This window comes from Rattus rattus, chromosome 1 (assembly GCF_011064425.1).
Source record: "Rattus rattus isolate New Zealand chromosome 1, Rrattus_CSIRO_v1, whole genome shotgun sequence".
Taxonomy (NCBI): Eukaryota; Metazoa; Chordata; class Mammalia; order Rodentia; family Muridae; genus Rattus; species Rattus rattus.
This window is the reverse complement of record NC_046154.1, coordinates 96,489,030-96,514,804: the sequence shown is the minus strand read 5'-3', so window position 1 is coordinate 96,514,804 and position 25,775 is coordinate 96,489,030. Positions and strand designations below refer to the sequence as shown.

Sequence of the window (25,775 nt, the reverse complement as noted above, 5' to 3'; positions counted from 1 at the left end):
TCATTGTGCCTGTTGAATGTGATTCTTAATTCAAGAATAACTGAAATAGTACTGTTTTGTGGGTTTGAGTTTCATACTCTCTGTTCACTTTACTTTTCTCATTTTAATCTTCTCAAATATTCTCTGTAGGTCAAAGTGCAACTGCATTGGGGAGTGGAAGTTACTATGGCCACAGTCCAGGATATTACGGTCAGCATATTACCCCTAATCCCAAACCAACCAACAAATTTTTTCAGTGCAAGTTCTGCGTGCGCTACTTCAGGTCAAAAAATCTCCTCATAGAACATACTAGGAAGGTCCATGGAGCTCAAGCTGAAGAGAGTCCCACTGGACCTCCTGTCCCAGGATCCTTAAATTATAATATCATGATGCACGAAGGATTTGGAAAGGTCTTTTCTTGCCAGTTTTGCACATACAAATCACCTCGGAGGGCAAGGATAATTAAGCATCAGAAGATGTACCACAAAAACAGTTTGAAGGAGTCCGCAGCACCACCGCCTGCTCCTGCTCCACTGCCAGACCCTGTGGTTCCACCAGTGTCCTTGCAGGACCCCTGCAAGGAACTGCCAGCGGAGGTGGTTGAGCGTAGCATCTTAGAATCCATGGTCAAGCCTTTGACCAAGTCTCGAGGCAACTTCTGTTGTGAGTGGTGCAGCTACCAGACCCCCCGCCGAGAACGCTGGTGCGATCACATGATGAAGAAACACAGAAGTATGGTCAAGATCCTTTCTAGTATCAGGCAACAGCAAGAAGGGACTAATGTATCTGAAGTGCAGAATAATAATGAACCCAGCCCCACATCCAACTCCACCTACCTGTCCATGAATGCTGCAAGCCGGGAGATGCCCAACACTAATGTCTCCAATTTTAGGGGCTCCGTGGGCAACTCCATCATGAGACCTAATTCTTCTTCAACTTCCAAGTTTTCCTCTATGTCTTATCCTCAGATGAAGCCGAAGTCACCTCATAATTCTGGCCTTGTGAACTTGACAGAGAGATCCCGTTATGGAATGTCTGACATGACCAATTCATCCGCTGACCTGGACACTAACAGCATGCTAAATGACTCTAGTTCTGATGAGGACTTAAATGAGGTAGACAGTGAGAATGGTTTAAGTGTTATGGATCACCAGGCCTCAGGACTGTCTGCAGAGCAGCTGATGGGCTCTGATGGCAACAAACTGTTAGAGACCAAGGGGATCCCATTTCGAAGGTTCATGAATAGGTTCCAGTGTCCCTTTTGTCCTTTCCTCACCATGCACCGTCGCAGCATTTCCCGTCACATAGAAAATATCCACTTATCTGGAAAGACAGCTGTCTACAAATGTGACGAGTGTCCGTTTACTTGTAAGAGCTCATTAAAACTCGGGGCTCATAAACAGTGTCACACGGGTACGTCGGATTGGGATACTGTGAATTCTCAAAGCGAAAGTCTGTCTTCCTCATTGAATGAAGGAATGCTATCTTATGAGAGCCCCAGCATCAATGGTAGAAAGTCGGGAGTCATGTTGGATCCCTTGCAGCAGCAGCAGCAGCCACCACAGCCACCTCCACCACTACCACCACCACCACCACCATCGCAGCCAGTGCAGCAGCCTCCACCACCGCAGCTGCAGTCACCACACCAGGTGCCACCTCAGCCACAGCCGCCACCACCAACACAGCAGCCACAGCCACCCACACAGGTCCCACCTTTGCACCCTTACAAATGCACCATGTGTAGTTATTCCACCATGACTCTGAAAGGGCTAAGAGTCCATCAGCAGCACAAACATTCATTCTGCGACAACTTGCCAAAATTCGAGGGGCAGCCCTCGAGCCTGCCACTGGAAAATGAGACAGATAGCCACCCCTCTTCCAGCAACACTGTGAAGAAAAGTCAGACCTCAATTCTTGGATTGTCCTCCAAGAATAACTTTGTAGCTAAGGCCTCTAGGAAACTTGCTAATGACTTTCCTCTTGATTTATCACCTGTGAAGAAGAGAACAAGGATTGACGAGATAGCCAGCAATTTACAGAGCAAAATCAACCAGACCAAACTGCAGGAAGATGCGATCATCAATGTCGAGGACGACGAGGAGGAAGAGGATGACAACGAAGTAGAAATAGAGGTTGAACTGGACAGGGAAGAAGAACCAACAGAACCCATCATGGATGTTCCCACTGCCTTTTCAGCCCAACAGATTTGGGCCAGAGACACCAGTGAATCCCAGAAGGAGGCTAACTATAGAAGTATCACCCATGATTACACTGCCACCAATGGGGCCGAGATCGAGCTCACACTTTCTGAAGATGAAGAAGATTATTACGGCTCTTCAACAAGCATAAAAGATCACCAAGTGTCCAATGCAGCGCTGCTGAACACCCAACCCCCTATCTATGGGACAGAACACAGTAATGAAAATACTGATTTTGGTGACTCTGGAAGGCTTTATTATTGTAAACACTGTGACTTTAATAATAAATCTGCCCGGAGTGTTAGCACTCACTACCAGCGAATGCACCCATACATTAAGTTCAGCTTTAGGTATATCTTGGACCCCAATGATCACAGTGCAGTGTACAGGTGCCTGGAATGCTATATTGACTACACCAACTTTGAAGACCTCCAACAGCATTACGGTGAACATCACCCAGAGGCCATGAATGTACTCAACTTTGACCATTCGGACCTGATCTACCGATGTCGATTTTGTTCCTACACAAGCCCGAATGTCAGAAGCCTGATGCCACATTACCAAAGAATGCATCCCACGGTGAAAATCAACAATGCTATGATCTTTTCAAGCTATGTTGTAGAGCAGCAGGAAGGGCTGAATGCTGAGTCCCAGACCCTGCGGGAGATTTTGAATTCAGCTCCCAAGAGCATGGCGACATCCACGCCGGTGGCTCGTGGTGGTGGTATGCCAGCTACGTTTAACAAAAATACTTCTCCCAAGACCTTTACTCCAGAATGTGAAAACCAGAAAGACCCTTCGGTGAACACCGTTGTTGTTTATGATTGTGACGTTTGCTCGTTTGCGAGTCCCAACATGCACTCTGTCTTGGTTCACTATCAGAAGAAACACCCTGAAGAAAAGGCCTCGTACTTTAGGATCCAGAAAACCATGCGCATGGTGTCTGTGGACAGAGGCTCTGCCCTTGCCCAATTATCATTTGAGGTGGGTGCTCCAATGTCTCCCAAAATGTCCAACATGGGTTCCCCACCCCCCCCACAGCCCCCACCACCAGACCTCAGTATTGAGCTTTACTACTGCAAACACTGCTCCTACAGCAATCGGTCAGTTGTGGGGGTGCTTGTTCACTACCAGAAAAGACACCCAGAAATAAAGGTCACTGCCAAATATATCAGACAGGCTCCTCCCACAGCTGCAATGATGAGAGGGGCTGAAGGGCTCCAAGATTCCCCTCGGCCTCCTGCACCCATGCAGCTGAACCGGAGCAGTTCTGAGAGAGATTGCCCTCCTGTGGAGACTGAGATGTTCTTTTGCCAGCACTGTGATTATGGGAACCGGACGGTCAAGGGCGTCCTCATTCATTATCAGAAGAAGCACCGGGACTTCAAGGCCAATGCTGATGTGATCAGGCAGCACACAGCCACCATCAGAAGCCTCTGTGACCGGAACCAGAAGCCTGCCAGTTGTGTGCTTCTCCCTGCTTCCGGCATGGAACGGGACAAAACGAAACTTCGAGCGCTCAAATGTAGGCAGTGCTCGTATACCTCCCCCTATTTCTATGCACTGCGGAAGCATATCAAGAAAGACCACCCTGCCCTGAAGGCCACAGTCACGTCCATCATGAGGTGGGCGTTTCTAGATGGCTTGATAGAAGCTGGCTACCACTGTGAGTGGTGTATCTACTCCCACATGGAACCCAGTGGTTTGCTCCTGCATTATCAAAGGAGGCACCCTGAGCATTATGTAGATTACACTTATATGGCTACCAAACTCTGGGCAGGGCCAGACCCATCCTCTCCCACTCTTACCATGTCAGCTGAAGCCAAAACATACAGATGCAGGGACTGTGTTTTTGAAGCCGTCTCTATCTGGGACATCACCAATCATTACCAAGCATTCCACCCTGGGCCATGAATGGTGATGAATCTGTGTTGCTGGATATCATCAAGGAGAAAGATGGTGTAGACAAGGCCCTCCTAGCACCTGAAGAGTTGATAGGCGCTGTGAATTGTGAAAACAGTCTGCCCAACCCCCTTCCCGAGCAGGAAGCCGAATGCCCAGAGGATGCAAGACTTTCCCCAGAGAAAAGCATTCATCTGGCTTCAGCTAACCCTGCTATATCTTCCACCCCATATCAGTGTACAGTGTGCCAGTCCGAGTACAACAACTTGCATGGCCTCCTTACCCATTATGGGAAGAAGCATCCTGGGATGAAAGTGAAGGCTGCTGATTTTGCCCAGGATGTTGACATCAACCCAGGTGCTGTCTACAAATGCAGGCATTGTCCGTACATCAACACTCGCATCCACGGCGTCCTGACCCACTACCAGAAGCGACATCCAGCCATCAAGGTGACCGCTGAGGACTTTGTGCATGATGTAGAGCAGTCAGCTGACATAACCCAGAATGACGTGGAGGAGACAAGTAGGATTTTCAAACAAGGGTATGGTGCCTACCGGTGCAAGCTGTGTCCTTATACACATGGCACGCTGGAGAAACTCAAAATCCACTATGAGAAGTACCACAACCAGCCTGAGTTTGATGTCTTTTCCCCCTCTCCCCCGAAGTTGCCAGTGTCCCTTGAGCCTGAGATAACCACCGAAGTGAGCCCCTCCCAGGTCTCCATGACGGAGGAGGAGGTGGGAGAGGATCCTATGTCCACTGCTCACTTCTCTACCTCGCATCTGGTCTCCCACACTGTGTTCCGGTGCCAGCTCTGCAAGTACTTCTGTTCCACGAGGAAGGGCATTGCCAGGCATTACCGGATCAAGCACAATAATGTCCGTGCCCAGCCCGAGGGCAAAAACAATCTCTTCAAGTGTGCCCTGTGTGCCTACACCAACCCCATCCGCAAGGGACTAGCAGCTCATTACCAGAAGCGCCACGACATTGATGCATATTACACCCACTGCCTTGCAGCCTCCAGGACCATCAGTGACAAGCCCAACAAGGTGATCATCCCATCCCCACCCAAAGATGACTCTCCTCAGCTGAGCGAGGAACTACGGCGGGCGGTTGAGAAGAAAAAGTGTTCCTTATGTTCCTTCCAGTCCTTCAGCAAGAAAGGCATTGTGTCCCATTATATGAAGCGACACCCAGGAGTGTTCCCAAAGAAGCAGCATGCCAGCAAGCTGGGAGGCTACTTCACGGCCGTCTACGCGGATGAGCATGAGAAACCCCCTCTGATGGAGGAAGAGGGGAGAAGCGGCTTTGAGAGGCCCGAGGTGGAAGGCGAAGCTCAGGACATTGAGTGGCTCCCATTCCGCTGCATCAAATGCTTCAAGCTGTCCTTCAGCACAGCAGAGCTGCTGTGCATGCATTACACAGACCACCACAGCAGGGACCTAAAGAGGGACTTCGTCATCCTAGGCAGCGGCCCCCGCTTCCAGAACTCCACCTTCCAGTGTAAGCACTGTGATAGCAAATTGCAAAGCACAGCCGAGCTGACCTCACACTTGAACATTCACAATGAGGAATTCCAGAAGCGTGCCAAACGCCAGGAGAGGAGGAAACAGCTTTTGAGCAAGCAGAAATATGCAGATGGTGCTTTTGCAGATTTCAAACAAGAGAGGGTAAGGATATGTTTTGATTTCCCTTCCCCCAGGAGGCCTCTCATCACTGGTGCCCACACGCGCTTCTTCGTTGCCAGCCAAACTGCTGCAGGCTTCCTAGTGACTTAGCTTGCCAGAGAGCTCAATAAGTCAATTAAACATTTCGAGCTTGATTATTCCCCATTCTATGCTCACCCCACTCCACGGTCCTGTCCTCCTCCCCTCTCCCTCTGACTCCTCCAATGGCTCCCCAGGGGAGGTTTGGGGTGGTTTCTATGTATGTCTTCCTGACAAATAGTGTTTTCTGAAGCCTAGTGGTTTTTTTTCTTAAAAAACTAGGCGGTTATGGGCTATCTCTTGGTACCCTTAGCCCTTCTCAGCTATAACACGGTCTCCAGTGTTTTCCTCAGGAACCTAATATCTCAAGGAATAGACGTTCTTTCTCCCTCTGTGTCTCTCTCTCTGTCTCTCTCTCTCTCTGTCTTTCTTTCTCAATCAAGAAGTTCATTAAAGGAATAGCTGTGTAACATGTCACCTATGCAATCAAAACTGGTCTGAAAGCCAGATGACTTAGTAACCGTGACCATGGGCTTCTACACAGAAATCTCTCCTCATCAGCTGGAACCTGAGTGGATTCCAGAGAGGGCAACTAGTAGGCAATGTGCCATGACTGATGACGTTGATGTATATAAGAAACACTTTAACCTGCTAATCTTCTTTAAATATACAGTATCCAGTAATCTGTAAGAGTAAAATGCCTGCCTTTGAGAGAGGGTGTGCTGTACTGATGGCTACCACTGTATTTTACCAGCCTTTTGGTCACTTAGAAGAGGCACCAAAGATCAAGGAGAGGAAAGTGGTGGGCTACAAGTGTAAGTTCTGCGTGGAGGTGCATCCAACGCTCCGGGCCATCTGTAACCACCTCCGGAAACACGTCCAGTATGGCAGTGTCCCGGCTGTGTCGGCTGCCGTGAAGGTGAGGAGGGGAAGGTCTGGGTACCTGGGGTGTGTGTGTGTGTGTGTGTGTGTGTGTGTGTGTGTGTGTGTGTGTGTGTGTGTGTGTACAAATCTGAGTCATTTATTAACCCATTGCTTAAATCAGCCTGGCAGAGTGTGCCTTGGGATGCGGGCATTCTTGGGTTATGCTTGGCTTGCTTTGGCTTGTTTTGATTTCTTTGCAGGTTGGACCTTCCGCATCATTCCATTCAGGGAAAGGTTTGATGTAGTTTCTGATTCTGGGGACAGTCTGGTGGAGAAAGATGGCTCCACCATCTAGGAGGTTTGGGGTCACATTATTTCATGTTGATTGTCACTAGGTCATCGTTCTGAGCTGTCAGAGGAATTAAGTGGGCTCTGTTCCCATCATTTGGACCTCCTACTGCCTCTCTCTTACCATCATTTGCCTGAGCATGTGACAGACCAGGAGAATCTGCATTTTGCTTCTTTCTAGGCTCTTTGAGGTGTGCAAGGGGCATTGATCAAATATGAAACTAAGAGCCTTTAAGACCTGGTTTGTCTGCTGCCCCTCTCTTTCCACTGATGCTGCCTGCATCTTCCTTCTTTCCCCTTACCTTTGCTAGACTACCTGTTTTGAATTCCATAATACAAATAGCTGCTGTTTCCATAGCCGGGTCTCCATTCCTGCCATCTAGAATGTACTTACCACTTCTGCACACAGAAATTAATTCAGGCTTCTGCCCTTTCCATCTGGAGATTGGAATATATTTTTATTATTTGCTCTTTCTTGACCTTTGTATCCTGTTTACTCTGAAGGTAAAGCTTATCTTTTCTTGAACACTGAACCCTTGTCTTTGAGAACACTGTTAACCCAGGGACGAAGGCAAAAGCTTCTACACTTGACTGTAGTGGGCCCTAGGCTTGCTTCCTAGACTCACACAGAGAAATATCAGTATTCCAAGAAGCTACTTCAAAAACTGACGGCTTAAAAGCCAAACTGCTCCTAATCTTTGGAACTGACCACATAGTAACCTTCATTCGAAGGTGGCATCTGCAAGAGAGAGGCAGAGGGACTATTCAGCTTCCCTTCCGAATGGCCCAAGGTTCTTAGATGGCCAGTGTCTTAATTGCTGTTCTACTGTTATGAAGAGACACTATGACCACAGTGAAGAAAACATTCATGGGGACTTGGTTACCGAGTCAGGGTGTTAGACCATTATCATGGTGGGTTTGGGGGAGTGTGGTGGGACACTGGCATGGTGCAAGAGAAGTAGCTGAGAGTTTTATATTCTGACTAATAGGCACAGGCAGAGAAAGAGAGAGACATTGGGCCTGACATGGGCTTTTGAAACATCAAAGTCCATCCCTAGTGACACACTTTCTCTAATAGGGACACACTTCCTGATCCTTCCCAAACAGTTCTTGGTACCAAACAGAGACCAAGCACACAAATATATGAACCTATGGAGGCCATTCAAACCACCACAGCTACACTATGCTTTTTTTGTTTTCTTCCTTTCTCATCCTTCCCCATCCCTTTCTCTCCCCTCCCCTTCCCTCTCCCTTCAGCTCCCCCCTTTTCTTCTCTCAGAATCATAATCCTAATCCAACTTTATTTTGGAATCGATGAGATCACAGTTTAAATTTTCTTCCTGAGATTGATAGTGAGTGAGTTATCTTCTGATTGGGAAAGCCCATGTCACATGTCTCAGGCTCTCTTATTTCCAAATTAATGTTGCCTCAAAACCAACACCACTGGAAGAAAGGACTCTCAAGCTTGCCTTCTCTGTATGGGGGCCAGAGATGCAGGGAGAAAGCATTGATGGAAATGCTGACAAGCTTGGGAGAATGAAGGGAAAAGAAGAAAGCTGGAGTAGTAACAATGGATATTTATTTTGTTGGTGGGGCATGTGTGTGTGTGTGGTTCTCTTAGCAGGAGGCCGAAGACCCTTCCCACTTGTTCCTGGATGGATTTGAAGCAGCCAGAGACGCCAGTGGCACACTGGTGGGCCGGGTGGATGGTGGACACTGCTTGCTTGATGGAATGTTGGAGGATGAAACCCGGCCGGGGGGATACCATTGCAGTCAATGTGACCGGGTCCTGATGTCCATGCAGGGGCTGCGTTCTCATGAGAGGAGTCACCTAGCCTTGGCCATGTTTACCCGAGAGGACAAGTACAGCTGCCAGTATTGCTCCTTTGTTTCTGCATTCAGACACAAGTAAGTGTCACTGGGTAGTCCCTCATTGTTATAGGGAGAACATACCTTCGAGAAGGGAGCTAAGCTGTAGCAGGAAACAGTCAGATGAATTTGAAAACTCAGTTCCTTGTTCCTACCTGCTGCAACCTTGACCTATAAAGTGTACCTAAGAGTAGCAGTGATGAGGCAGCATTAGAGGTAGCCAGTGAGGGCATTTAAAAACCCGAGATAGAGAGGAATCATTACGATTTACTCAAGGGAAGATATGGTTTCTGGGAGCAGATGCTTTTCCTGATAGATCCACCAAATATTTAGCCAAAAGTTAAATATCACTTGAAGAAGTCAAGTTCTGTTTGGAAAGTCAAGGTCTTAAAGATGGCAAATTAGTTCAGTTAACCCTTGTGACTGGAGAATCTTTGGAAGGTAACGGGGGTTATGGATGCTAAGAATTTGATCAGGATCAGCAGAGTGGAGAGGTGAGGAAAGGCACATCTTACTAAGCTTGGCAGTCTCAGTTCAGCTCCAGGGACTCACACAGAGAAGCCAGAACTGACTTCTGCAAATGGTGCCTTCTGCATGTTTGTAGAAGTGCATAGTCATATATGCCTTTGTGCACACACACACACACACACACACACACACACACACACACACACAAGAATTGCTGAAAGTCTTGGGAGTCTAAGAATTGGGAATATCCCATGCTTTGGACAGCTTTGAAAGTGGGAACTCAGAGTCTAAGGGAAGGAAACTTTTTGTTACATAAATATTCTTCCTGTAATACTGACAGAATATTGAAGCTAGTTAGCCTACTGTTTATCTCTGTGGTAATTGAAAACGAGGGAGATCTGTTTGCTTCAGAGTACAGACAGAATGACTTAAAGCAGGAGGAGCTGTGTTTCTCTTTAGAGAGTAGGATAGATGACACACTTTTTATTCTGGTACAGAGCCTAACATTTAGTCTTTGCCTGCATGCATCCATACAGTGGCATTAAAACTGGCATTCTCCATTCCTTAAGTATTGTACCACACTGCAGGATACACATAGGCCCTCAGTAAGTTATTTTGAATAAAAGAATAATTTATGCCTAGCATTATACCTTGGGAAAATGTGATGATCGGGGTATAATTGCTTTACAAAAAAAACCAAAACTGGACAAAATAAGGTATATTTTTAAAAAAGATTTGGGTAAAATGCTGAGAAGTTTAACAAAGGAAAATGCACCCTAAACTTGGGGAGAATTGAGAGGGTTTTATAGATTATGGGAATTTGAGTCAAGTCTTAAAACAGTAAGTTCAAACCTGTCTAGTTTGAGAAGAACTCAAGGTAGGGAAAAGAGAGGGCCCAAGGTGGAGAAGATGCCAACCTAGGTTGAGGCCTAGCTGGTGGTTTAGTTTCAATAAGCCTTCACTTACGGGAAAAGGAATAGTAGAGTTTATCTCCTGGCTCCCCAAGTAAACATCCTATTAGGATGCCTATAAATGCCAGGAATTAGTGTATTGTAATTACTGCACTGGCAAAAGGAAGAGTCTGGAATGAGTAACATTCATAATTACCAACAATTATTGCACCTGCTGATACAGCGGGCACTATCTTAAGTACCTTCAGCTATTACCTCTTTATATTTACAAAACACCCCTATGAGCTATGCCTGGCCCATTATTATCTCCATAGTATAGATGGGAAAAGTGAGGGCTGAAGAGACTAAATAGTTTTCCTGAGGCCACATAGCTCATAAGCGAAGAGCTGGGATTCTGTCTCAGGCAGTCTGACTGACTGTATAGCTCAGCCAGGGAGATCCATTTAGAAGAAATCATAGGAGATCATTTAAGAAGTTGGGGATTGGATTCATGAATGCATCCATGTAATGGCCAAATAACAAACAGAAGTGGCATCCAGTTTGGAGTCTGGGTAAATGGCGGGGGCACTATGGAAATAAGGAGCATTGGCTTTGTAGGAAGGTGCTGAGTCTGTGGACACAGGATGAGTGCAGGCTAGCTAACAGACATCCAAAGACACCCATCCTGAGCCAACAGGTAGTATGTCTGTGGAGCTGGAAGGACATTACATGTTTCAATGGTAAGCAGCCACAGTCCCATGCCAGTCACTCAGAACAGAAAGCCGGTTTCTGGGTTGAATGGACAAGAACATCCCACACCTAGTTGGCTACATTTGTTACTTTTCATACTAATAATTTATAAGAAGTACTAGGGGTTCATTCTAATTAAGTATTGTCCTCAGAAACTGCTTCTGGAAGAGTGATGTATGGCAACTGTGGTTGTATTTAGAAGGGGTTTCCAGCCCACCACTTGCACACATGATTCTGAAGCACAGTTGCATAGTGCTCCATATTGGTATCGATCCTGGGAACGTGGCAGCCTGTGAGCAGGTTACCCACTTTAGACTCTTCTTTCCCTCTTATTCCTGCCTGAGGGAAGTAGAATTAATGGTGTGAGAAAGGGGAGCCCTTGCTACATTTCTCTAACCTCCCACCATCCCCCATCTCTCCCCACCCACACCCCATTTCTCTATGTGAGTTAGATAGGCACTCTCACTGGAGAGCTGGGCAGAAAAACCTGTTTTTGGATTATCGTGACCATGTTCTATGAAGAGAAAAATCATGATCTGCTAAAACTGTTACTATGAATCCATCTCTCAAGCCAAAAAAATTTCTTTCTCTTTTTTTCTCTTCCTACTTCTTCCTCTTCCTCTTCCTCCTCTTCCTCTTCTTCGAAATAGTTTCATACAGCTGCCCTAGAATTTGCCACGTAACCAAGGCTGGTCTTGAACTCCTGATGCTACTGCCTGAACCTTACAAGTACTAGGATTACAGTTATGTGAACACACTAGGCTTCTAAAAAGATCATTAATCTCTTCCTCCAGATTATCCTCCTACTAGAATGGCTCTCACAACTCTCCTATTTATTTACTTACTTATCTATCTATCTATCTATCTATCTATCTATCTATCTATCTATGTATCTATCTATGTATCTATCTATTTATTTATCTATTTATGGTAATGCTGCATGTCATCATTAGAAAACAACAGGGAAGACTTGGACCAGCTTAGAATTGGCTATTTGGAATAGCAGTGGTAAAATGTCTGTGGTTTTATAATCCTGCTTTCCTTTTCTTCCACCTCAAGCTTGGATCGCCATATGCAGACCCATCATGGACACCATAAACCGTTCCGCTGCAAACTCTGCTCTTTCAAATCCTCCTACAACAGCCGGTTGAAGACACACATCCTCAAAGCCCATGCTGGTGAGTTGGTACTTGGGGTGCCCTTCAGTACTCTCTCAAGTTGTCTACCTCACGACCTTGAGTGAAACTGAAAGTTTCACCCATAGGAACGGAATGTAATTTCTTCTTGGGATGGTTGCATGTACAGTTTTAAAGAGGACAACAAAATTAAATTTTATTCATAAAACCAAAGTAACCCGTTCTTTTTTTTACTGACGTCCTCAACAGCTTAGAATTAGACTGTTTCGTTTTTAAGAGAAATTTCTAAATTACCTTGGCTGGATCATGGGATGACAAAAAAAACTCTTTATGAATTGTTTGAAAAGGAATCCACTAAAGCAAATTTCTACATGAGCCAGAACAAACACTAACACAAACTCAGGAAGGGTGGGGTGGCTTAGGAGATGCTCAGAGATAAGCCATGTCTTTGCAACTTGAGTCAAGAGTGTCCAGGAGCTGTGTTGTTTTTGGTCACTACATAATATTCATCCCAGGCTGTGCGCTAAGCTGTGACAACCATCAGCTTACTCATTTCTATAGCATCCCAAACAGTAGGTACTATGCAATTCCCTCTGTGCCTTTTGTACACCACTTTGAGCAGTATTACAAAAGCTTGGCTCCTTCGCTTTTGCCAACCACTCATCACCCATATCTTTCCTCTGCTTCATGAGCACTGGACCTGTTGAGCTATTCTGTCTTAGTACAGGGAAACTGCTTAAGCCACACAACTGCCCTTAACCCTCTAGAGTTGGAGCAAGGAGCAAGGAGATTAGTTATGTAGGCTTGTTTCTGATAGTATGTTAATGTCCCTGGGAAACTTCTCCTAAAGTCCAAGGGGTAAATAGCTTCAGGATTCACCTTACTTTTTAGTACTCATGTATATCATAAATTATTTGACTGGGAAAGCATCCTGGTAAGCTTTTTCTCATTCACAAGGCCAGAGGCATTTTTACCAGTAGGGAGCTGGGTGAATGCTTTAGCCCAGCGAAGGTCTCTGAACCAACCAGATGCTGCATCACCTTCAAAGCAGTAAGCTGAGAGTATGTTCCTAGAGCTGACTGACTAGCTAGCCTCCTCCGCTCAGTAGTTGGCAGGAAGTATCCAGAAAGAAAAGCAAAGCAATATAATTCTGCTCTCACTACACCACGGGATCTCAGTCACTACGATGTGACTCGGGGCCACCGAGAGACATCCTTGCCTTAGAGAAAGCAGTATGTTTGCCACACGTCTCCCAACTTGCCTATTCTCAGTTGGGGATTTTATTTATTTTTATTAATATTTTCAGATAGGGTCTTGCTATGTAGCTCAGGCTGGCCTTGAACTCACTGTCCAGCCCAAGTTAGTCTCAAAGTGGCAGTAGCCCTCTTGCATCACCCTGGAATTATGGGCATGTGCTCTCACGCCTGGCACTCTGTTGAGGTAGAGCTAAACAGTGCTGTATTTGACTCTTAGGTTGTGAGACAGACTCATAGCTGCCTAGCAAGGCTCATGCATCAAAATGCACATTAATATTAGGGGCTAGAGAGGTAGCTTCATGTTAATAACACTTATTGCTCTTCAAAATGACTGAGTTGTGTCCTAAGTACATATTTATTAGAGAAAATTTGAAAAACAGATATGTTCAGTCATCCATAATGTTATTATATAAAGGCCACTGTTAATATTCGATACTTCCTGTTAACTGTTTTGTCTATAAGTATTTTCCACAGTTGTAATTAGAATGTCGGTAACGAATGTTTTATGTTTTAACTCATTCTTCATTTTCTGTCTTATTACAAGTTTGACAAGAATTTATTTTAATCGTGGTTCATCAAGAGGATATACCTGCAGTTGCCTAATTATTTTCTTTCGTTTCAAAATCTACATTTTTTATGTTTACCATGCATAAATAGTATTATTTTTCATCAATTTGTATGTTTGTTTATATTCTCTGTGTGTGCCCATGTTCCACTTCTCTGTGTGTGTGTGTGTGTGTGTGTGTGTGTGTGTGTGTGTGTGTGTGTGTGTGTGTGTAATTCAGGTGATGCCTTGCAGGAGTCGGTTCTTTCTACCATGTTGATTCCAGGGTTGTAACTTGGGTCATGTACCTTGCCTACATGTGCCTTTACCCACTGAGCCACCTTGCCAGTCCATAAATAATATTAACCTCCAAATAAAATCTTCTCTGTATTAAGGGTATATCCCTCCCTCCTTCCCTCCTCCCTCCCTCTCTCCCTCCCTCCCTCTCTCCCTGCTTCCCTTCCTTACTCATTGGGATTTTTGTGAAAGTATCTTGCTATTGCAACCAGGCTGTGCTCTAACTCCTGATCTTTCCGCTTTAGCTTAATCCTGGGGTTATGAATGTGAACCCCCATGCCTGGCTTGTATGCAATTTTCTTAATAGACACTATCAGTGGTAGGGTTATTAGATTGGGGACCAATTGACCTGTTGTTTCTGAAAAGGAGATTGGTTTCAGATTGATCAGACTAGTGTATATTTGTCCAGTAATAGAGAAACTCACCAATAAGTTCATTCTTAAAATGTAATGAACTTGAAAGTTGGTTTATAACAAAGGTAAGCCACACTCTTGTCTTGATTTGGTCATGGCTTTCTGTGCTGTATTTCTATTTAAATGTATTATTCAATGCTGAAAACAGTATGCACGGTTCTCTTCCCACTTATGCTCACCACACATAATTCTTCCTCCTAAAGAAATGTTGCATTTCTAGAGTATTGATTATATAGAAAATGGGGTTTCACCATGAGCTTCCCCTCTGCCCTAAATATATGTAGGGAGAAAATGGTTAAGAATGTGTCAGTTGAGGGGGTACATAGCTCAGCAGAATTAAATATCGAGAATTAATACAATAGGGCTCCCACGAAGGGACATTATGTTTGAAAAAGCCACTGAGACAAAGAATTAAACCTAATATTTTCTGTGAATTAAAAGAAACTTTCCCTGATTAGTTTTAATGCAGAGAAGGAGGAAGAAGTTTGAGGCACCCTCTCTGAATTAGGTAACTGGGTGGGGATCGTACTAAAAACTGTACTGCTGTAGGGAGAAGGGGAGATTGACAGGGACCAGGTGGCCTTATCTTGAGCTTGTGAGTGCTCTTTCCCAGGACTGTGGTTGCGAGAATGGGTAGGGAGTTGGCCTTGGAGGACTTCTAGACCGAGAATCCTTAGATCACCTCTCTAGAGGAGCCAATTCACTGTGTGGTTTTGATTTCTAGCCCTCTCTCTCCTGACTCCCACCTCTCCTGTCTACCTCACCACATCTCCTTCTAGGTGAACATGCCTACAAATGTTCTTGGTGCTCATTTTCCACCATGACAATCAGCCAGCTGAAGGAACACTCCCTCAAGGTCCACGGAAAAGCCCTGACCCTTCCCCGGCCACGGATTGTCAGTCTCCTCTCCTCACATGCCCACCATTCCTCTCAGAAGGCTACTCCAGCCGAAGAAGTGGAAGACTCCAATGGTAAGAATGGGTTCCCAAGGTGGAATCACACATGTAGGATTGGGGTGAGCTAGGATTGATTCTTCTTTTTCTTGAGGGTATTCTTATCTGAAAACATAATGGTTCAAATGAAGGAAGAGATGTGAAAGCGCTAGGTCCTGGAGTAGGAAGAAGCACGCATTCAGCATCTGCATATGTCCTGGTGTTAATGTCCATGGGTTCCATTAAAGCATCGTGCTGGGTAGCATGTGCCAGTGTTGGCTTCTTTTATGGTGGATTCTACTGGGACAGAAATGGAATACAAGAGGGTAGCTGTTGTTTTTATATCTTGTCTTGTAAGAAAATGTTCTGTGTAGTGTGGAGAGTGGCAATTAACCAAAAGAAGGAGTGTCAGAATAGAAGGGGGAAAGCAAATGAATGGGGAGGTCACATGATATGTAGGGATGACAATGGTTTCTTATAATATCAGTTAGGAAATGGTTTTAGAACTGCTTTGCTTTGTTTCATAGCTTTGAAAGACAGGCAGAAAGATATAGAGACATGGGCTGGAGAGATGGCTCAGAGGTTAAGAGCACTGACTGCTCTTCCAGAGGTTCTGAGTTCAAATCCCAGCAACCACATGGTGGCTCACAACCCTCTGTAATGAGATCTGATGCCCTCTTCTGGTGTGTGTGAAGACAGCTGCAGTGTACTGATATACAATAAATAAATAAATCTTTAAAAAAAAAAAAGATATAGAGACATGTGCTCATTGGCAATGCCACCAAAGCATGTCAAGAATACAGAGTGTCGACTTGGAGCTAGTCAGTGGGCATAACACTGGGAGCAAAAAGGAATAGCATCTCGTTTTTATCAGAGTACATATGGAAACTGACCTGGTTGACCAATCAGCTTGCTCAGAATGTAAGATCGGCTCCTTAGTGGAGAAATGGAGAGTAGCATAGGAGAGCTTGAAACTTGCCTCTGATGCCTGATACCTTCTGCAGCATGTGTGAGACCGTAACTGCTGTGGTCTACAGCTCTCCCAAGATCTATCGTTCCATCCATGGGAAGAGCTCAGTAGACAGAAAGTGGAACAAAGGCCTGGATTTCATCGTCTCCCTCTGACAGTCACGTTTCCCTGGGCAGTTTTGGTTTCTATTCCTGTATGGTGATGACATATGTAGGCCTCAGCTGGTTGTCTCAAGAGACTGAGACAAGGTACACATATAAAATGCCTGCTGTAGTGTCTGACACACAGGAAGTGTTAATGAGTGGCCATTTTATTTCTGTGATTTTTCATCTTCTGGTTACAGCTGTGGTTGTTGGGACCATTTATGGCAGGTGTGGGTTTGGACTCATTCACAGAAGGGCTTAAATCAAGAGTTCTCCAAGGTGCCTTGAGAATCTGATAGCCTAACTTGTCAATGGAGTCTAAGTCTTGCTTTATCAAAACAGTAATTAGTAATCTTTAGACATGAAGTCTGTGAACAGGAGGGAACAGAAAGACCAAAATTAAAATAAAATAAGAAGCCCTGAGTGTCAGACAGCCCTTAGAGTTAAGAACGTCTAACAAGGAGGTTTCTTACAATGACTAGGAAAAAATGACCATACAGCCTCCACAGCTATAGTCGTTTAAACTGCAATGTAGTTTATGTCTTCAGTAAGAGTCTCTGAACTACAGTGAGAGAATAAATAAAATAACCCCCCTTCACCCTCAAATTCTGCTCCCTGGGTGGGTGGAGGTGGTAGTATATTGTGGCCAGGGGGCAAAATCTAATTTGACCTAAATCATAAGGTTTTTTATTAACATGAATTTAGTTAATTGGCTTTTTAAAAAAAAAAAATCTGAAATGGAAGCTATACTCCAACAACCATTTGGGTAAAACTGATCCACTTAAATACTATTCCCCAGTAAAGCCTTTTCCTGGGACAATTCACTTGATATTAAACCTTCTTTATCTTCCTTGCAAGTTGGGTCTCAGTCACCAGATAAGGGGTCTATAGGATCCTATGGACTTCCTCATCCTTTAGGTAGGATCATCCTTCTCTACCTAGGCTTAGAAGACTTGGGCTCTGTCAGCTCTCTGAACCTGTACTGGCCCTAAGCTCGTGTAGGCCCAGAAAAGCCCTCACTAAACACAGTGTCTGTCTGGCCCCCTGGCACTAGAAAATGAAATTCTTGGAAGACATTGCACATACCAGCTTACTACAGTCCCAAGCCTGAAGCCTGATCTTTTCTTCTGGTGGGGGCTGGGGGAGGCACTCAGAAGCTAAGCAGTGGAGAGGGGAGGGTGTCTCAACAGCACGAAGTCTGACTGTAGTAGGAGACTGTAGCGCACAGCCACAGGAAGGCAAATTCCTAAATGCACTGCTGGTCGTTATGTGCTATCTTGAGAAAGAACATGTTTGCTGTAAATGCTCTAGGTGGTAACCATTTCCTGAGATCCACATAAAACTCCTTGGACCTGTACGGTTTTTAACATATATAAATAACCTGTATCCAAGGACCAGGCCACGATTAGTTTAATTTGATGACAAAAAAAGTTGATTAGGAGGTGGGGCGAACAGAAAAGTGGCATCAAATAGACTGTTCTCACAGAGGAATAATTATGCGGAAAGAATAATTAATAGTTTGTGCATTCGATAAGTGTTTTCTTCAAGCTTTGCTATAGATCTCACATTGTTTAGTTCGGCCAGGAATGACTTAGGCCCACGCTAGGAGAACTGTTTGCCAGGGAGCTGGTGGTGGATTCCTAGAAACAGCTCAGTCTGGAGGATGGAAAAACAGCTGTGGGGCTAGACAGTAGCCTGTAAATCATGCTTAGAATGGTGTTTGAAACACACATGTGAAATCCAATTGCACATTTTAATAGGGAGAAGCTGTGGGGCTATTGGCTCTCAGTTAGGGTTTCCCACACTGCGGATGCCAGGACACTGTGAACGCACGAACCAAAAATGTGTTGCAGGCCTAGGGGAGTGGAGATCCATAAACTGAGGGAAATGGCCAGTATGTCCTTGGCTATCTAAATCCCTCGTGAGCGATGAGAGTAAAACGGGCTGACATGCTCATCGCTGTTTGCAGCAGGCAAACGCTTGCTGTCTTGAGAACAAGCCAGTTCTTTCTGGCAGAGGGAAAAGGTCCAGAGGGGAGGTTCTGTCTAGGCTCTTCTCAATCCTAACCCAGAGGGATGCACTGAGGGGAGGGGGAGGGAAGCCGAGAAAGCAGAGATGAGGGGTAGAGGGCAGATTTCAACCCCAGCTGCCTGGCCACACACCTGTTCTGAGCCTCGGCAGGGCTCTTGGGCCGGGAGCTGTCAGTCTTGACATGTTTCGTGGATCCTCTAAATACTTTGCATGATCAGTTGCTGGGAAGAAAAGCAGGGGCTGTGTATTAAATAATAGGAAACGGCACTCAGTTGCTATTCAAAACAATGCATTAGGGGGAGACAAGGAAGGTTGTCAACAAAGGCAAGTGTGTTTACTCTGTTCCTTCTCCTACCATATAAAAGACAGGACTGGCTGCTTTTTCTCAGGCTGTTTCCAAGTCTCTGCTTTCAGCCCAGAGAAGTGCGTAGAGGCACAGCTGTAAAACAGCAAAGAAAGCTGGGCATGCAGTTTAGCCGTGAGGCTTGTTTAAGTCTGAGAGGTGGCACAAGGTGTGAGCAATGAATGTGTGTAATTGAAAATTCAGCCATGTCCTTCCTGCCTTTCTCCTCCTTGAGTTTCCCCTGGCCAAACTGAGTAAGCGAGCAAGCAAATAAAAGATTTCTTCTGCCCGTCTACTTCTGCCATATGCAACTGATTACTTTAGGAATTCATTACCATGAGATTGTTAAGACAAAAGTTGGGTCCGTGAGTGTAAAAAGAACGTAAATAAAGGCTTGAGCTCCCCACTTGCTCACCTAGTTATCATCGTTCCAAAGAAAAACACAAAGAACTTGTGCACGACACCCCTCCAATGGAGAAGTCTTTGGTTTTGTGAATTGTTAAGAAAAAACATGTAATAAGCTATGTGAATATTTTAAGTTTTGGTAATTTTGAGGTAGCAAGAAAATGTATGGAGCGATGTGATTTGTTTGTTGGTTTAAGTACGTCTGGCCTTGAACTCACTGCATAACACAGGCTGCTTTCAATTTGTACAGGTACCTGGTGTCCTGGGCTTCTGGAGTAGTGAGATTACAGGCGTCTGCTACTGTTCCTAGATGCTCTGTGCTTTAGCTGCCCTTTTAAAACTCTAAATTATAGAGTTTTTGACAAGCACTATTTGGGTTGGGGGACAGGCATATCTTCCCGAGGAACCATAGACAACTCATATCCGAAAATCACAGTCTTCTCTATTCATTCAAAGTTGACTTCAGTCATTCTTCATTGCAGAATGTTTTCCATAACCAATCCTGATGTTCCCTCCCATTTCTGTAGCTGCTAAGTTCATCCTCCCGACTTTACCTGTTGAGTAAGCTTCCCTGAGTATGTGGAAGGATGTTTTCCCTGGCTGCTTCTCCTTATATGTTTGTGATTCTCCTCCGCCCCCCCCCCCCCCCCACCCCCACCCCCGTACTTTGAAGGCTGATTTCTAACTCTTTGGATTATTCTTTTGTCCCTTTTCTAAGGTCTGTATTTGCCCTTGTGGATATACCATAAGACAGTTGGGTAGGTACTTTGGAAATGCAATGTTCTTGTGACTGGTTTCCTGGAAGCTTCCTAATTTTCAATTCAATTGACAGTACTGAGTCCCTGTGCTTACCCAACTCCACAGAGCTATGCATCCCAGAGTTAAGTTTCTATCCATTTAAGAGAAAGTTTCAAAAGACAACAATTTGAAGATGAAGCCTTAGGGACTGTTCTCACAGGGAGATGTTCTCACAGAGCATCTGATGCAACTCTTCTGCTGTAGTGAACAGATCTTCCTTAATGTAGTATTTGAAATGTTGTCACTGTCCTTTGTGGAGGAGGGGAACCCAGGCCTGAAGCAGAGTGTCATAAGAAGGTAGCAGCATGGTAGGACTGGAGAGAGAGGGGCATTGCTAGAAGGTTGCCAGGTAGCCGAGTTGCCTCTTAGAGCCAGTACATAGTCGCCCACAATGGGCAGTTTTTTTGTATGTTTCTCAAGATGCAAAGTTTTGGGAAAATGAAATCCAAGCTCCAAGGTTTTGCATAGAATAAAACAGACCAATAAAAACTTGTTGATGACAAGTAGGACTTTTATTCTCCCTGGAGCATTGTGTCAGCAGGCTGTTAATAGGAAGCAAAGTAATGGCTATGGGATGCCCACTTTGTGTGCAACTCTCGTCTTGGCCAACATGTTTAACATATGGAATATTCCAAGGTGTCAAGTGTAAGACATTAGGAAAACCCTTCAAAACACCAGTGCGTGAGTTACATGTGAGTAAGCACGAAGGAGAAGAGTGTTGAGGCTATCTCTAAACTATCAACTCATTTAACCTTGGCTGCTACGATACTTGACACCTAAAAATTGAGATCTGGGATGCGGGCTTTCTGAGGAGAAGCTTTTCAGAGCTCTAAATAGGTCAGACATAAAATCCAACCTTTGAGAGGATCCAATTAGTTGGTAGGGCATCAGACCTTCCATGAAGGTTCCAATTGCAATCAGATTTCTCTTGGGGTAAAAGAAAAAAAAAGAGGTGATTTCTCTCTTTAAAAAAATGACAGCAGTGAAATGGAGACTTGTGGGTGAATAATTGTAAGATACAGAGATTTACATCGTTTATAGCACATGGGATATAAGACATAATTTTAATGGCTTGACTATAATTTTTAATAGGTTCTGCTGGTCTAAGAACTATCTGACCAGACACCACTAACCTTCCCTCTTTGACATAATTTCTTCATAAAATGCAGTCTGGAGTTTATTTTATGCTTATTTTAAAGAATGACAATTCTACTGTGAAGTCTTCAAAATCTTTGGCTCCCAGGAAACAAAGTAGCCTGAGAGATTCTAGCTTGCACTCTGGTCTCCAGAGGATAAGCTACTAGCGCTGGCATTAGTGCAATGCAGGAAACTTCCAAACCGGTGACCATCTTAAACCTGACTGTGATAGACCCTTCCCAAGAAACCCACCTGCCCTGGATTTGGGACTTTACAGTTTAAAAAGTTGTTTGAGAGTTTTGTACATTTACACAGTGAATTTTGGTGTTTACGAGCCAGCCACGTTTTTGTGTGTGAAAGATTAGACGACATTTCAAGTGTGGACTTTCCATGTCCTGGGGACTTAGTCAACAAGCCCATCTCCCATTCCCCAAGCCAACAGAAACACTTGGTTATCAGAACTATAAATCACACATTACCAAACACACACAAAACTAGTTCCTAGCAACACTGGAGTTTGCTCCATAATCCACATCTGTCTTTTGTAGCCCCACTGAGCTAGGTGGAGATTTTCTTCTGCCTTCCAGAGCCCCAGGGGAAATGTCTAGAAGAAAAGAAACCTACTTTTTCATGCTAGGTTAAAAAAAATACATTCAATTAGTACCATCTAAAATAATCTTGATTCTTTTTCATATCATTGTCTACCTTGAGCTTCCTGTTTTACTTTGATTTAATTTGATCAGAAGGTCTTCAAGCTGTCCTAAGACCTATATGACCTAGAAGTCCTCTCTTTTCTTCCAAACCCTGCTGTTTGTAAGAGAACTTTACCCGTGGCACAGGAAGAATACAGAATCCAGGGAGAGCAGTAGGAATGAACCATGATTCAGAGAGAAAGATGTGAGGCAGTATTGCTGGGGCAAATGGAGCATTGCTGGGGTGAAGGACGTGTCTCCTGAGGAAGACTAGCTTGTGAAAAGAATTTCTATTCTTAAGTGCTGAGATGACAAGATACTAAAGATAGTTTTGAAAACCACTACTATTTTTCTTTAAAAAAAAAAATAGAAAAGCTCTCTACGTTTTGATGATGTGACTTGGAAAGCATGTCTTCTCATAGTGTGTGTATTTTCCTAAGTCACTCAGAATCCTGTATCAGACATACCCTATGGTAAAATCCCAGTGGTGGTGCTGGCAGATCAACAAAAAAATGAGATAAGGAAAGGTCGTGGTGGTATGAAAGGTGAGGACTCAGATGAACGATGTATTTATTTTCAACTGGGGGTCCGTCCTCTGCTGCAGAGGCCTAGGAAGGAATCATTTCTGGCTTTCAGGGCTCTAATCCTTTTCCAGGCTCCGCCCAGCGAGCTGTTTGGCTGGAGGATGGGGGGAGGGAGACAAGGCCAGCTTAAGTTTCATATACCAGCACCGCTCTCTGGGAGTCAGTTCCACCACTAGGTTCTCTAGCTTCCTCAGAATATTCTTAGATGAATCTCACAAGCCAAGCCCCTCACATCATCTCTTATTTTCACACACTGCAAGTTTTCCACAACTGCACTGAAAGCCACACCGAGACCTCAGACCATGCAAACCCTTCATCTAGTTCTTAGCTTTTAGCACGGCTGCTGATTTTCTCCCTCTGGACTAGAGAGAAAGTCATCCATTATGGTTTATATAAGGACCCTGTATATCTCCATGTTTGTTTCCTAAGTGATTAAAAATAATCATTTTTATTAACTTAACTCTTGCTGATTGCTTTAAATTGATCATCTGCCTTAATACGTGTCACGAGTGAGAGGCACAAGTGATTCATTTGATTTTTATGAGAAGGAAACTGAAATCCTGAGGGCTGAGATGATGAGTTCAAAAATCACAAAACCTAGATGTGGTGGAGTTGGGTTTTGCACATTAAATCCAAAGCTCGTATCCTTGCCTGTTTGAGCCATCAAGGTCTAACAGCAAAACTGCACGTCTAGGCGATGACATGGACTAGCTATAACATAGCTCTTGCGTGCTCTGGGGTTCTGGAACCTTCTGAAGGAAACCAGAGACGAGATATTGTTCTTGACTGATATTTAAAGCCTAAGTGACTAGGCTTACAGGTTAAAGGACCAGAAATACAAAGTGAGAAGTTGATGATGTAGCTTTTAATGGCTAGTAGCTATGGGAAGGAGACGGGATTGGCTCAGAGAACATGGGGGAAGAGATAGAGCTTATGTATGGTAGGACTGAACTGTAAGACCCGTCTAGCTGGAGAAAGGGAGGGTGTGTGGTGGGGGTAAGAGAATGGAAGCACAGCACAGAAAAGAATTTAACACTGAGGAAAGGCCATGGATTTGTTAGGAAACAGACAGAATAGGAAAGAGCAGCAGCCAGGGAGCCTGGCTCTGGTGGGAGATGCCCGATACTTCCAAGCACTTGGTATGTTAAAGTCTGCCTCTGGCTCTGCAGGACTAAGGATGCATTCAGAATAGTCAGGAAGGGGCTGGAGAGACAGCTCCATGGTCCTCCAGAGGACCAGAGTTCAGATCCCAATACCCATATCAGGCCCATCACAACTACAGCTCCAAGGGATCTGAGACCTTTTTATAGCCTCTATGGGCACAGCATACATGTGCTCATACATGGGCACATAGAAAAATTAATCTTATCATAAATAACGATGTATTACAATCTACATGAAATTTCTTCCCTCTTTTTGCAACATTTTTACCTACTCATGATTAAAGACCAACTCATGGTCGTGCCTAGCATAAAATTTTGGGGTCACCTGTACACCCCCTCCTCCCTATCTTGTGTATAAGCTCTACTAAGTGTTTGCTGTGGGGCTGTCTCCATGTTTGTTCCATGAATAGGCAAAACAAACAAACAGAAACAAACGAATCCTCAGAACTTATTTTATTGTTTTAATCATCTTTTTTAAAAAACAAGAACTATAGCAAATACATTTTCCTTCTTGTGATTTTGTTCTCACGTGATGGGTTCTGTCACCTGATGAACTATGCACACACACATTGGAAATATGAGAATCCACTTCTAAAGATAAACAAGCCAAAAGTATTCTTTCCCAATGAGAAATGCAGAGTGGTTAAAGTCTTCAGATCTTTGTTTTTTTTACATGTGATACACATACATACATACATACATACATACATACATACATACATACATACATACATACATACATGGCAGGGTTTTTAGAATCATATAAGACCTTTGAAGTTTGCTAAGTTAATTTCATTTTCAGAGTGACTCATATTCCCCTAAAAAATACTACAACCGGGCCCATCTCTCTGCTGTTTTCTTGAACCTAGTGCATTTTAAAGCTTAGCAAATTGGTCTACAAGTTAAATGACAAAATCAAGATTACAGACTGTCTAGACTGTTTAGAGTAATGGGCTGAAAGTGAGATTTTGCCAGGGGATAAGTACAAAGTATGTTTGATAGCTTTTGACCCCTGTACTCACTTCCATTTCTTGACTTGCCAAATATCTGTATAATTATCAGCTCCCATATCTGTCTGACGAAAAACTGTGCTACTGAGGTCAAGGACTGCTTCCTATTTTTTTCCAGAGGCCTCGCACTTGGCAGACCATTCAATAAATATTTCTTAAATTGACCTGAATTAGAGCTGCAAAAGGAATCACAAAGAAAGCAATGAAGCAACATCTCTCTTCTGCAAAGGCCTGGGGATTTCCACAGGCTCACCAGCCTGCTCAGAAGCTGCCATGAACGGGGTAGCATTTGGAAGAGCTGGTGGGATCTGGCTGTCTGTATCCCAGGATGCGAGACTTCTGCTGCTGCAGATTTCTACAATAATCCTACCTCTGAGCCAACTGACTTCTACAGCTTCTGTCCCCACTGTCAGTACCACTGTGTTTCATTATTTTGCCTGCCTGTCTGCCTGTCTGCCTCTCTGTCTCTGCCACTCTGTCTCTCTGTCTCTCTCTCTCTCTGCTCTCTCTCTCTCTCTCTCTGCATGCCTCTGTGTATGTGTGAGTCTGTCTGCCTCTCTCTTTTTATCTTTATGTGTATCTGTGTCTGTGTGTGTACCTCTGTGTGTGTGTGTGTGTGTGTGTGTGTGTGTGTGTGTGTGTGTGTGTGTGAGTGAGTCTGTCGGCCTCTCTCTCGCTATCTCTTTGTGTATCCATCTGCCTCTGTATGTGTGAGTATGTGAGACAGAGCACATTAGAGGACAACTTGGAGGAATCAGCTTTCTCTTTCCATCATGTGAATCCCAACAGGGATTACATTCAGGTCATTGGGCTTACACAGCCAGTGCTTTAGCGCTCTCTCTCTCTCTCTCTCTCTCTCTCTCTCTCTCTCTCTCTCTCTCTCTCTCTCTCCCCTTTCACTTTCTGTACTCAGTCACTTACTTAATCCCTCTTATTTTTTGCTCAGG

The 25,775-nt window shown here is 44.4% G+C and overlaps 1 protein-coding gene across 1 annotated transcript in view; it reads left to right on the top strand.

Annotated features, from left to right (window-relative positions):
* The window catches only part of Znf462 (zinc finger protein 462), a 130,910-nt gene that overhangs the window by 56,812 nt on the left and 48,323 nt on the right, over nt 1–25,775 (top strand). The window contains 6 exon segments of the mRNA XM_032903902.1: nt 130–4,077; nt 4,080–5,749; nt 6,540–6,704; nt 8,802–8,905; nt 12,034–12,152; nt 15,400–15,591. Of these exon segments, the coding sequence (XP_032759793.1) occupies nt 130–4,077; nt 4,080–5,749; nt 6,540–6,704; nt 8,802–8,905; nt 12,034–12,152; nt 15,400–15,591 (6,198 nt within the window).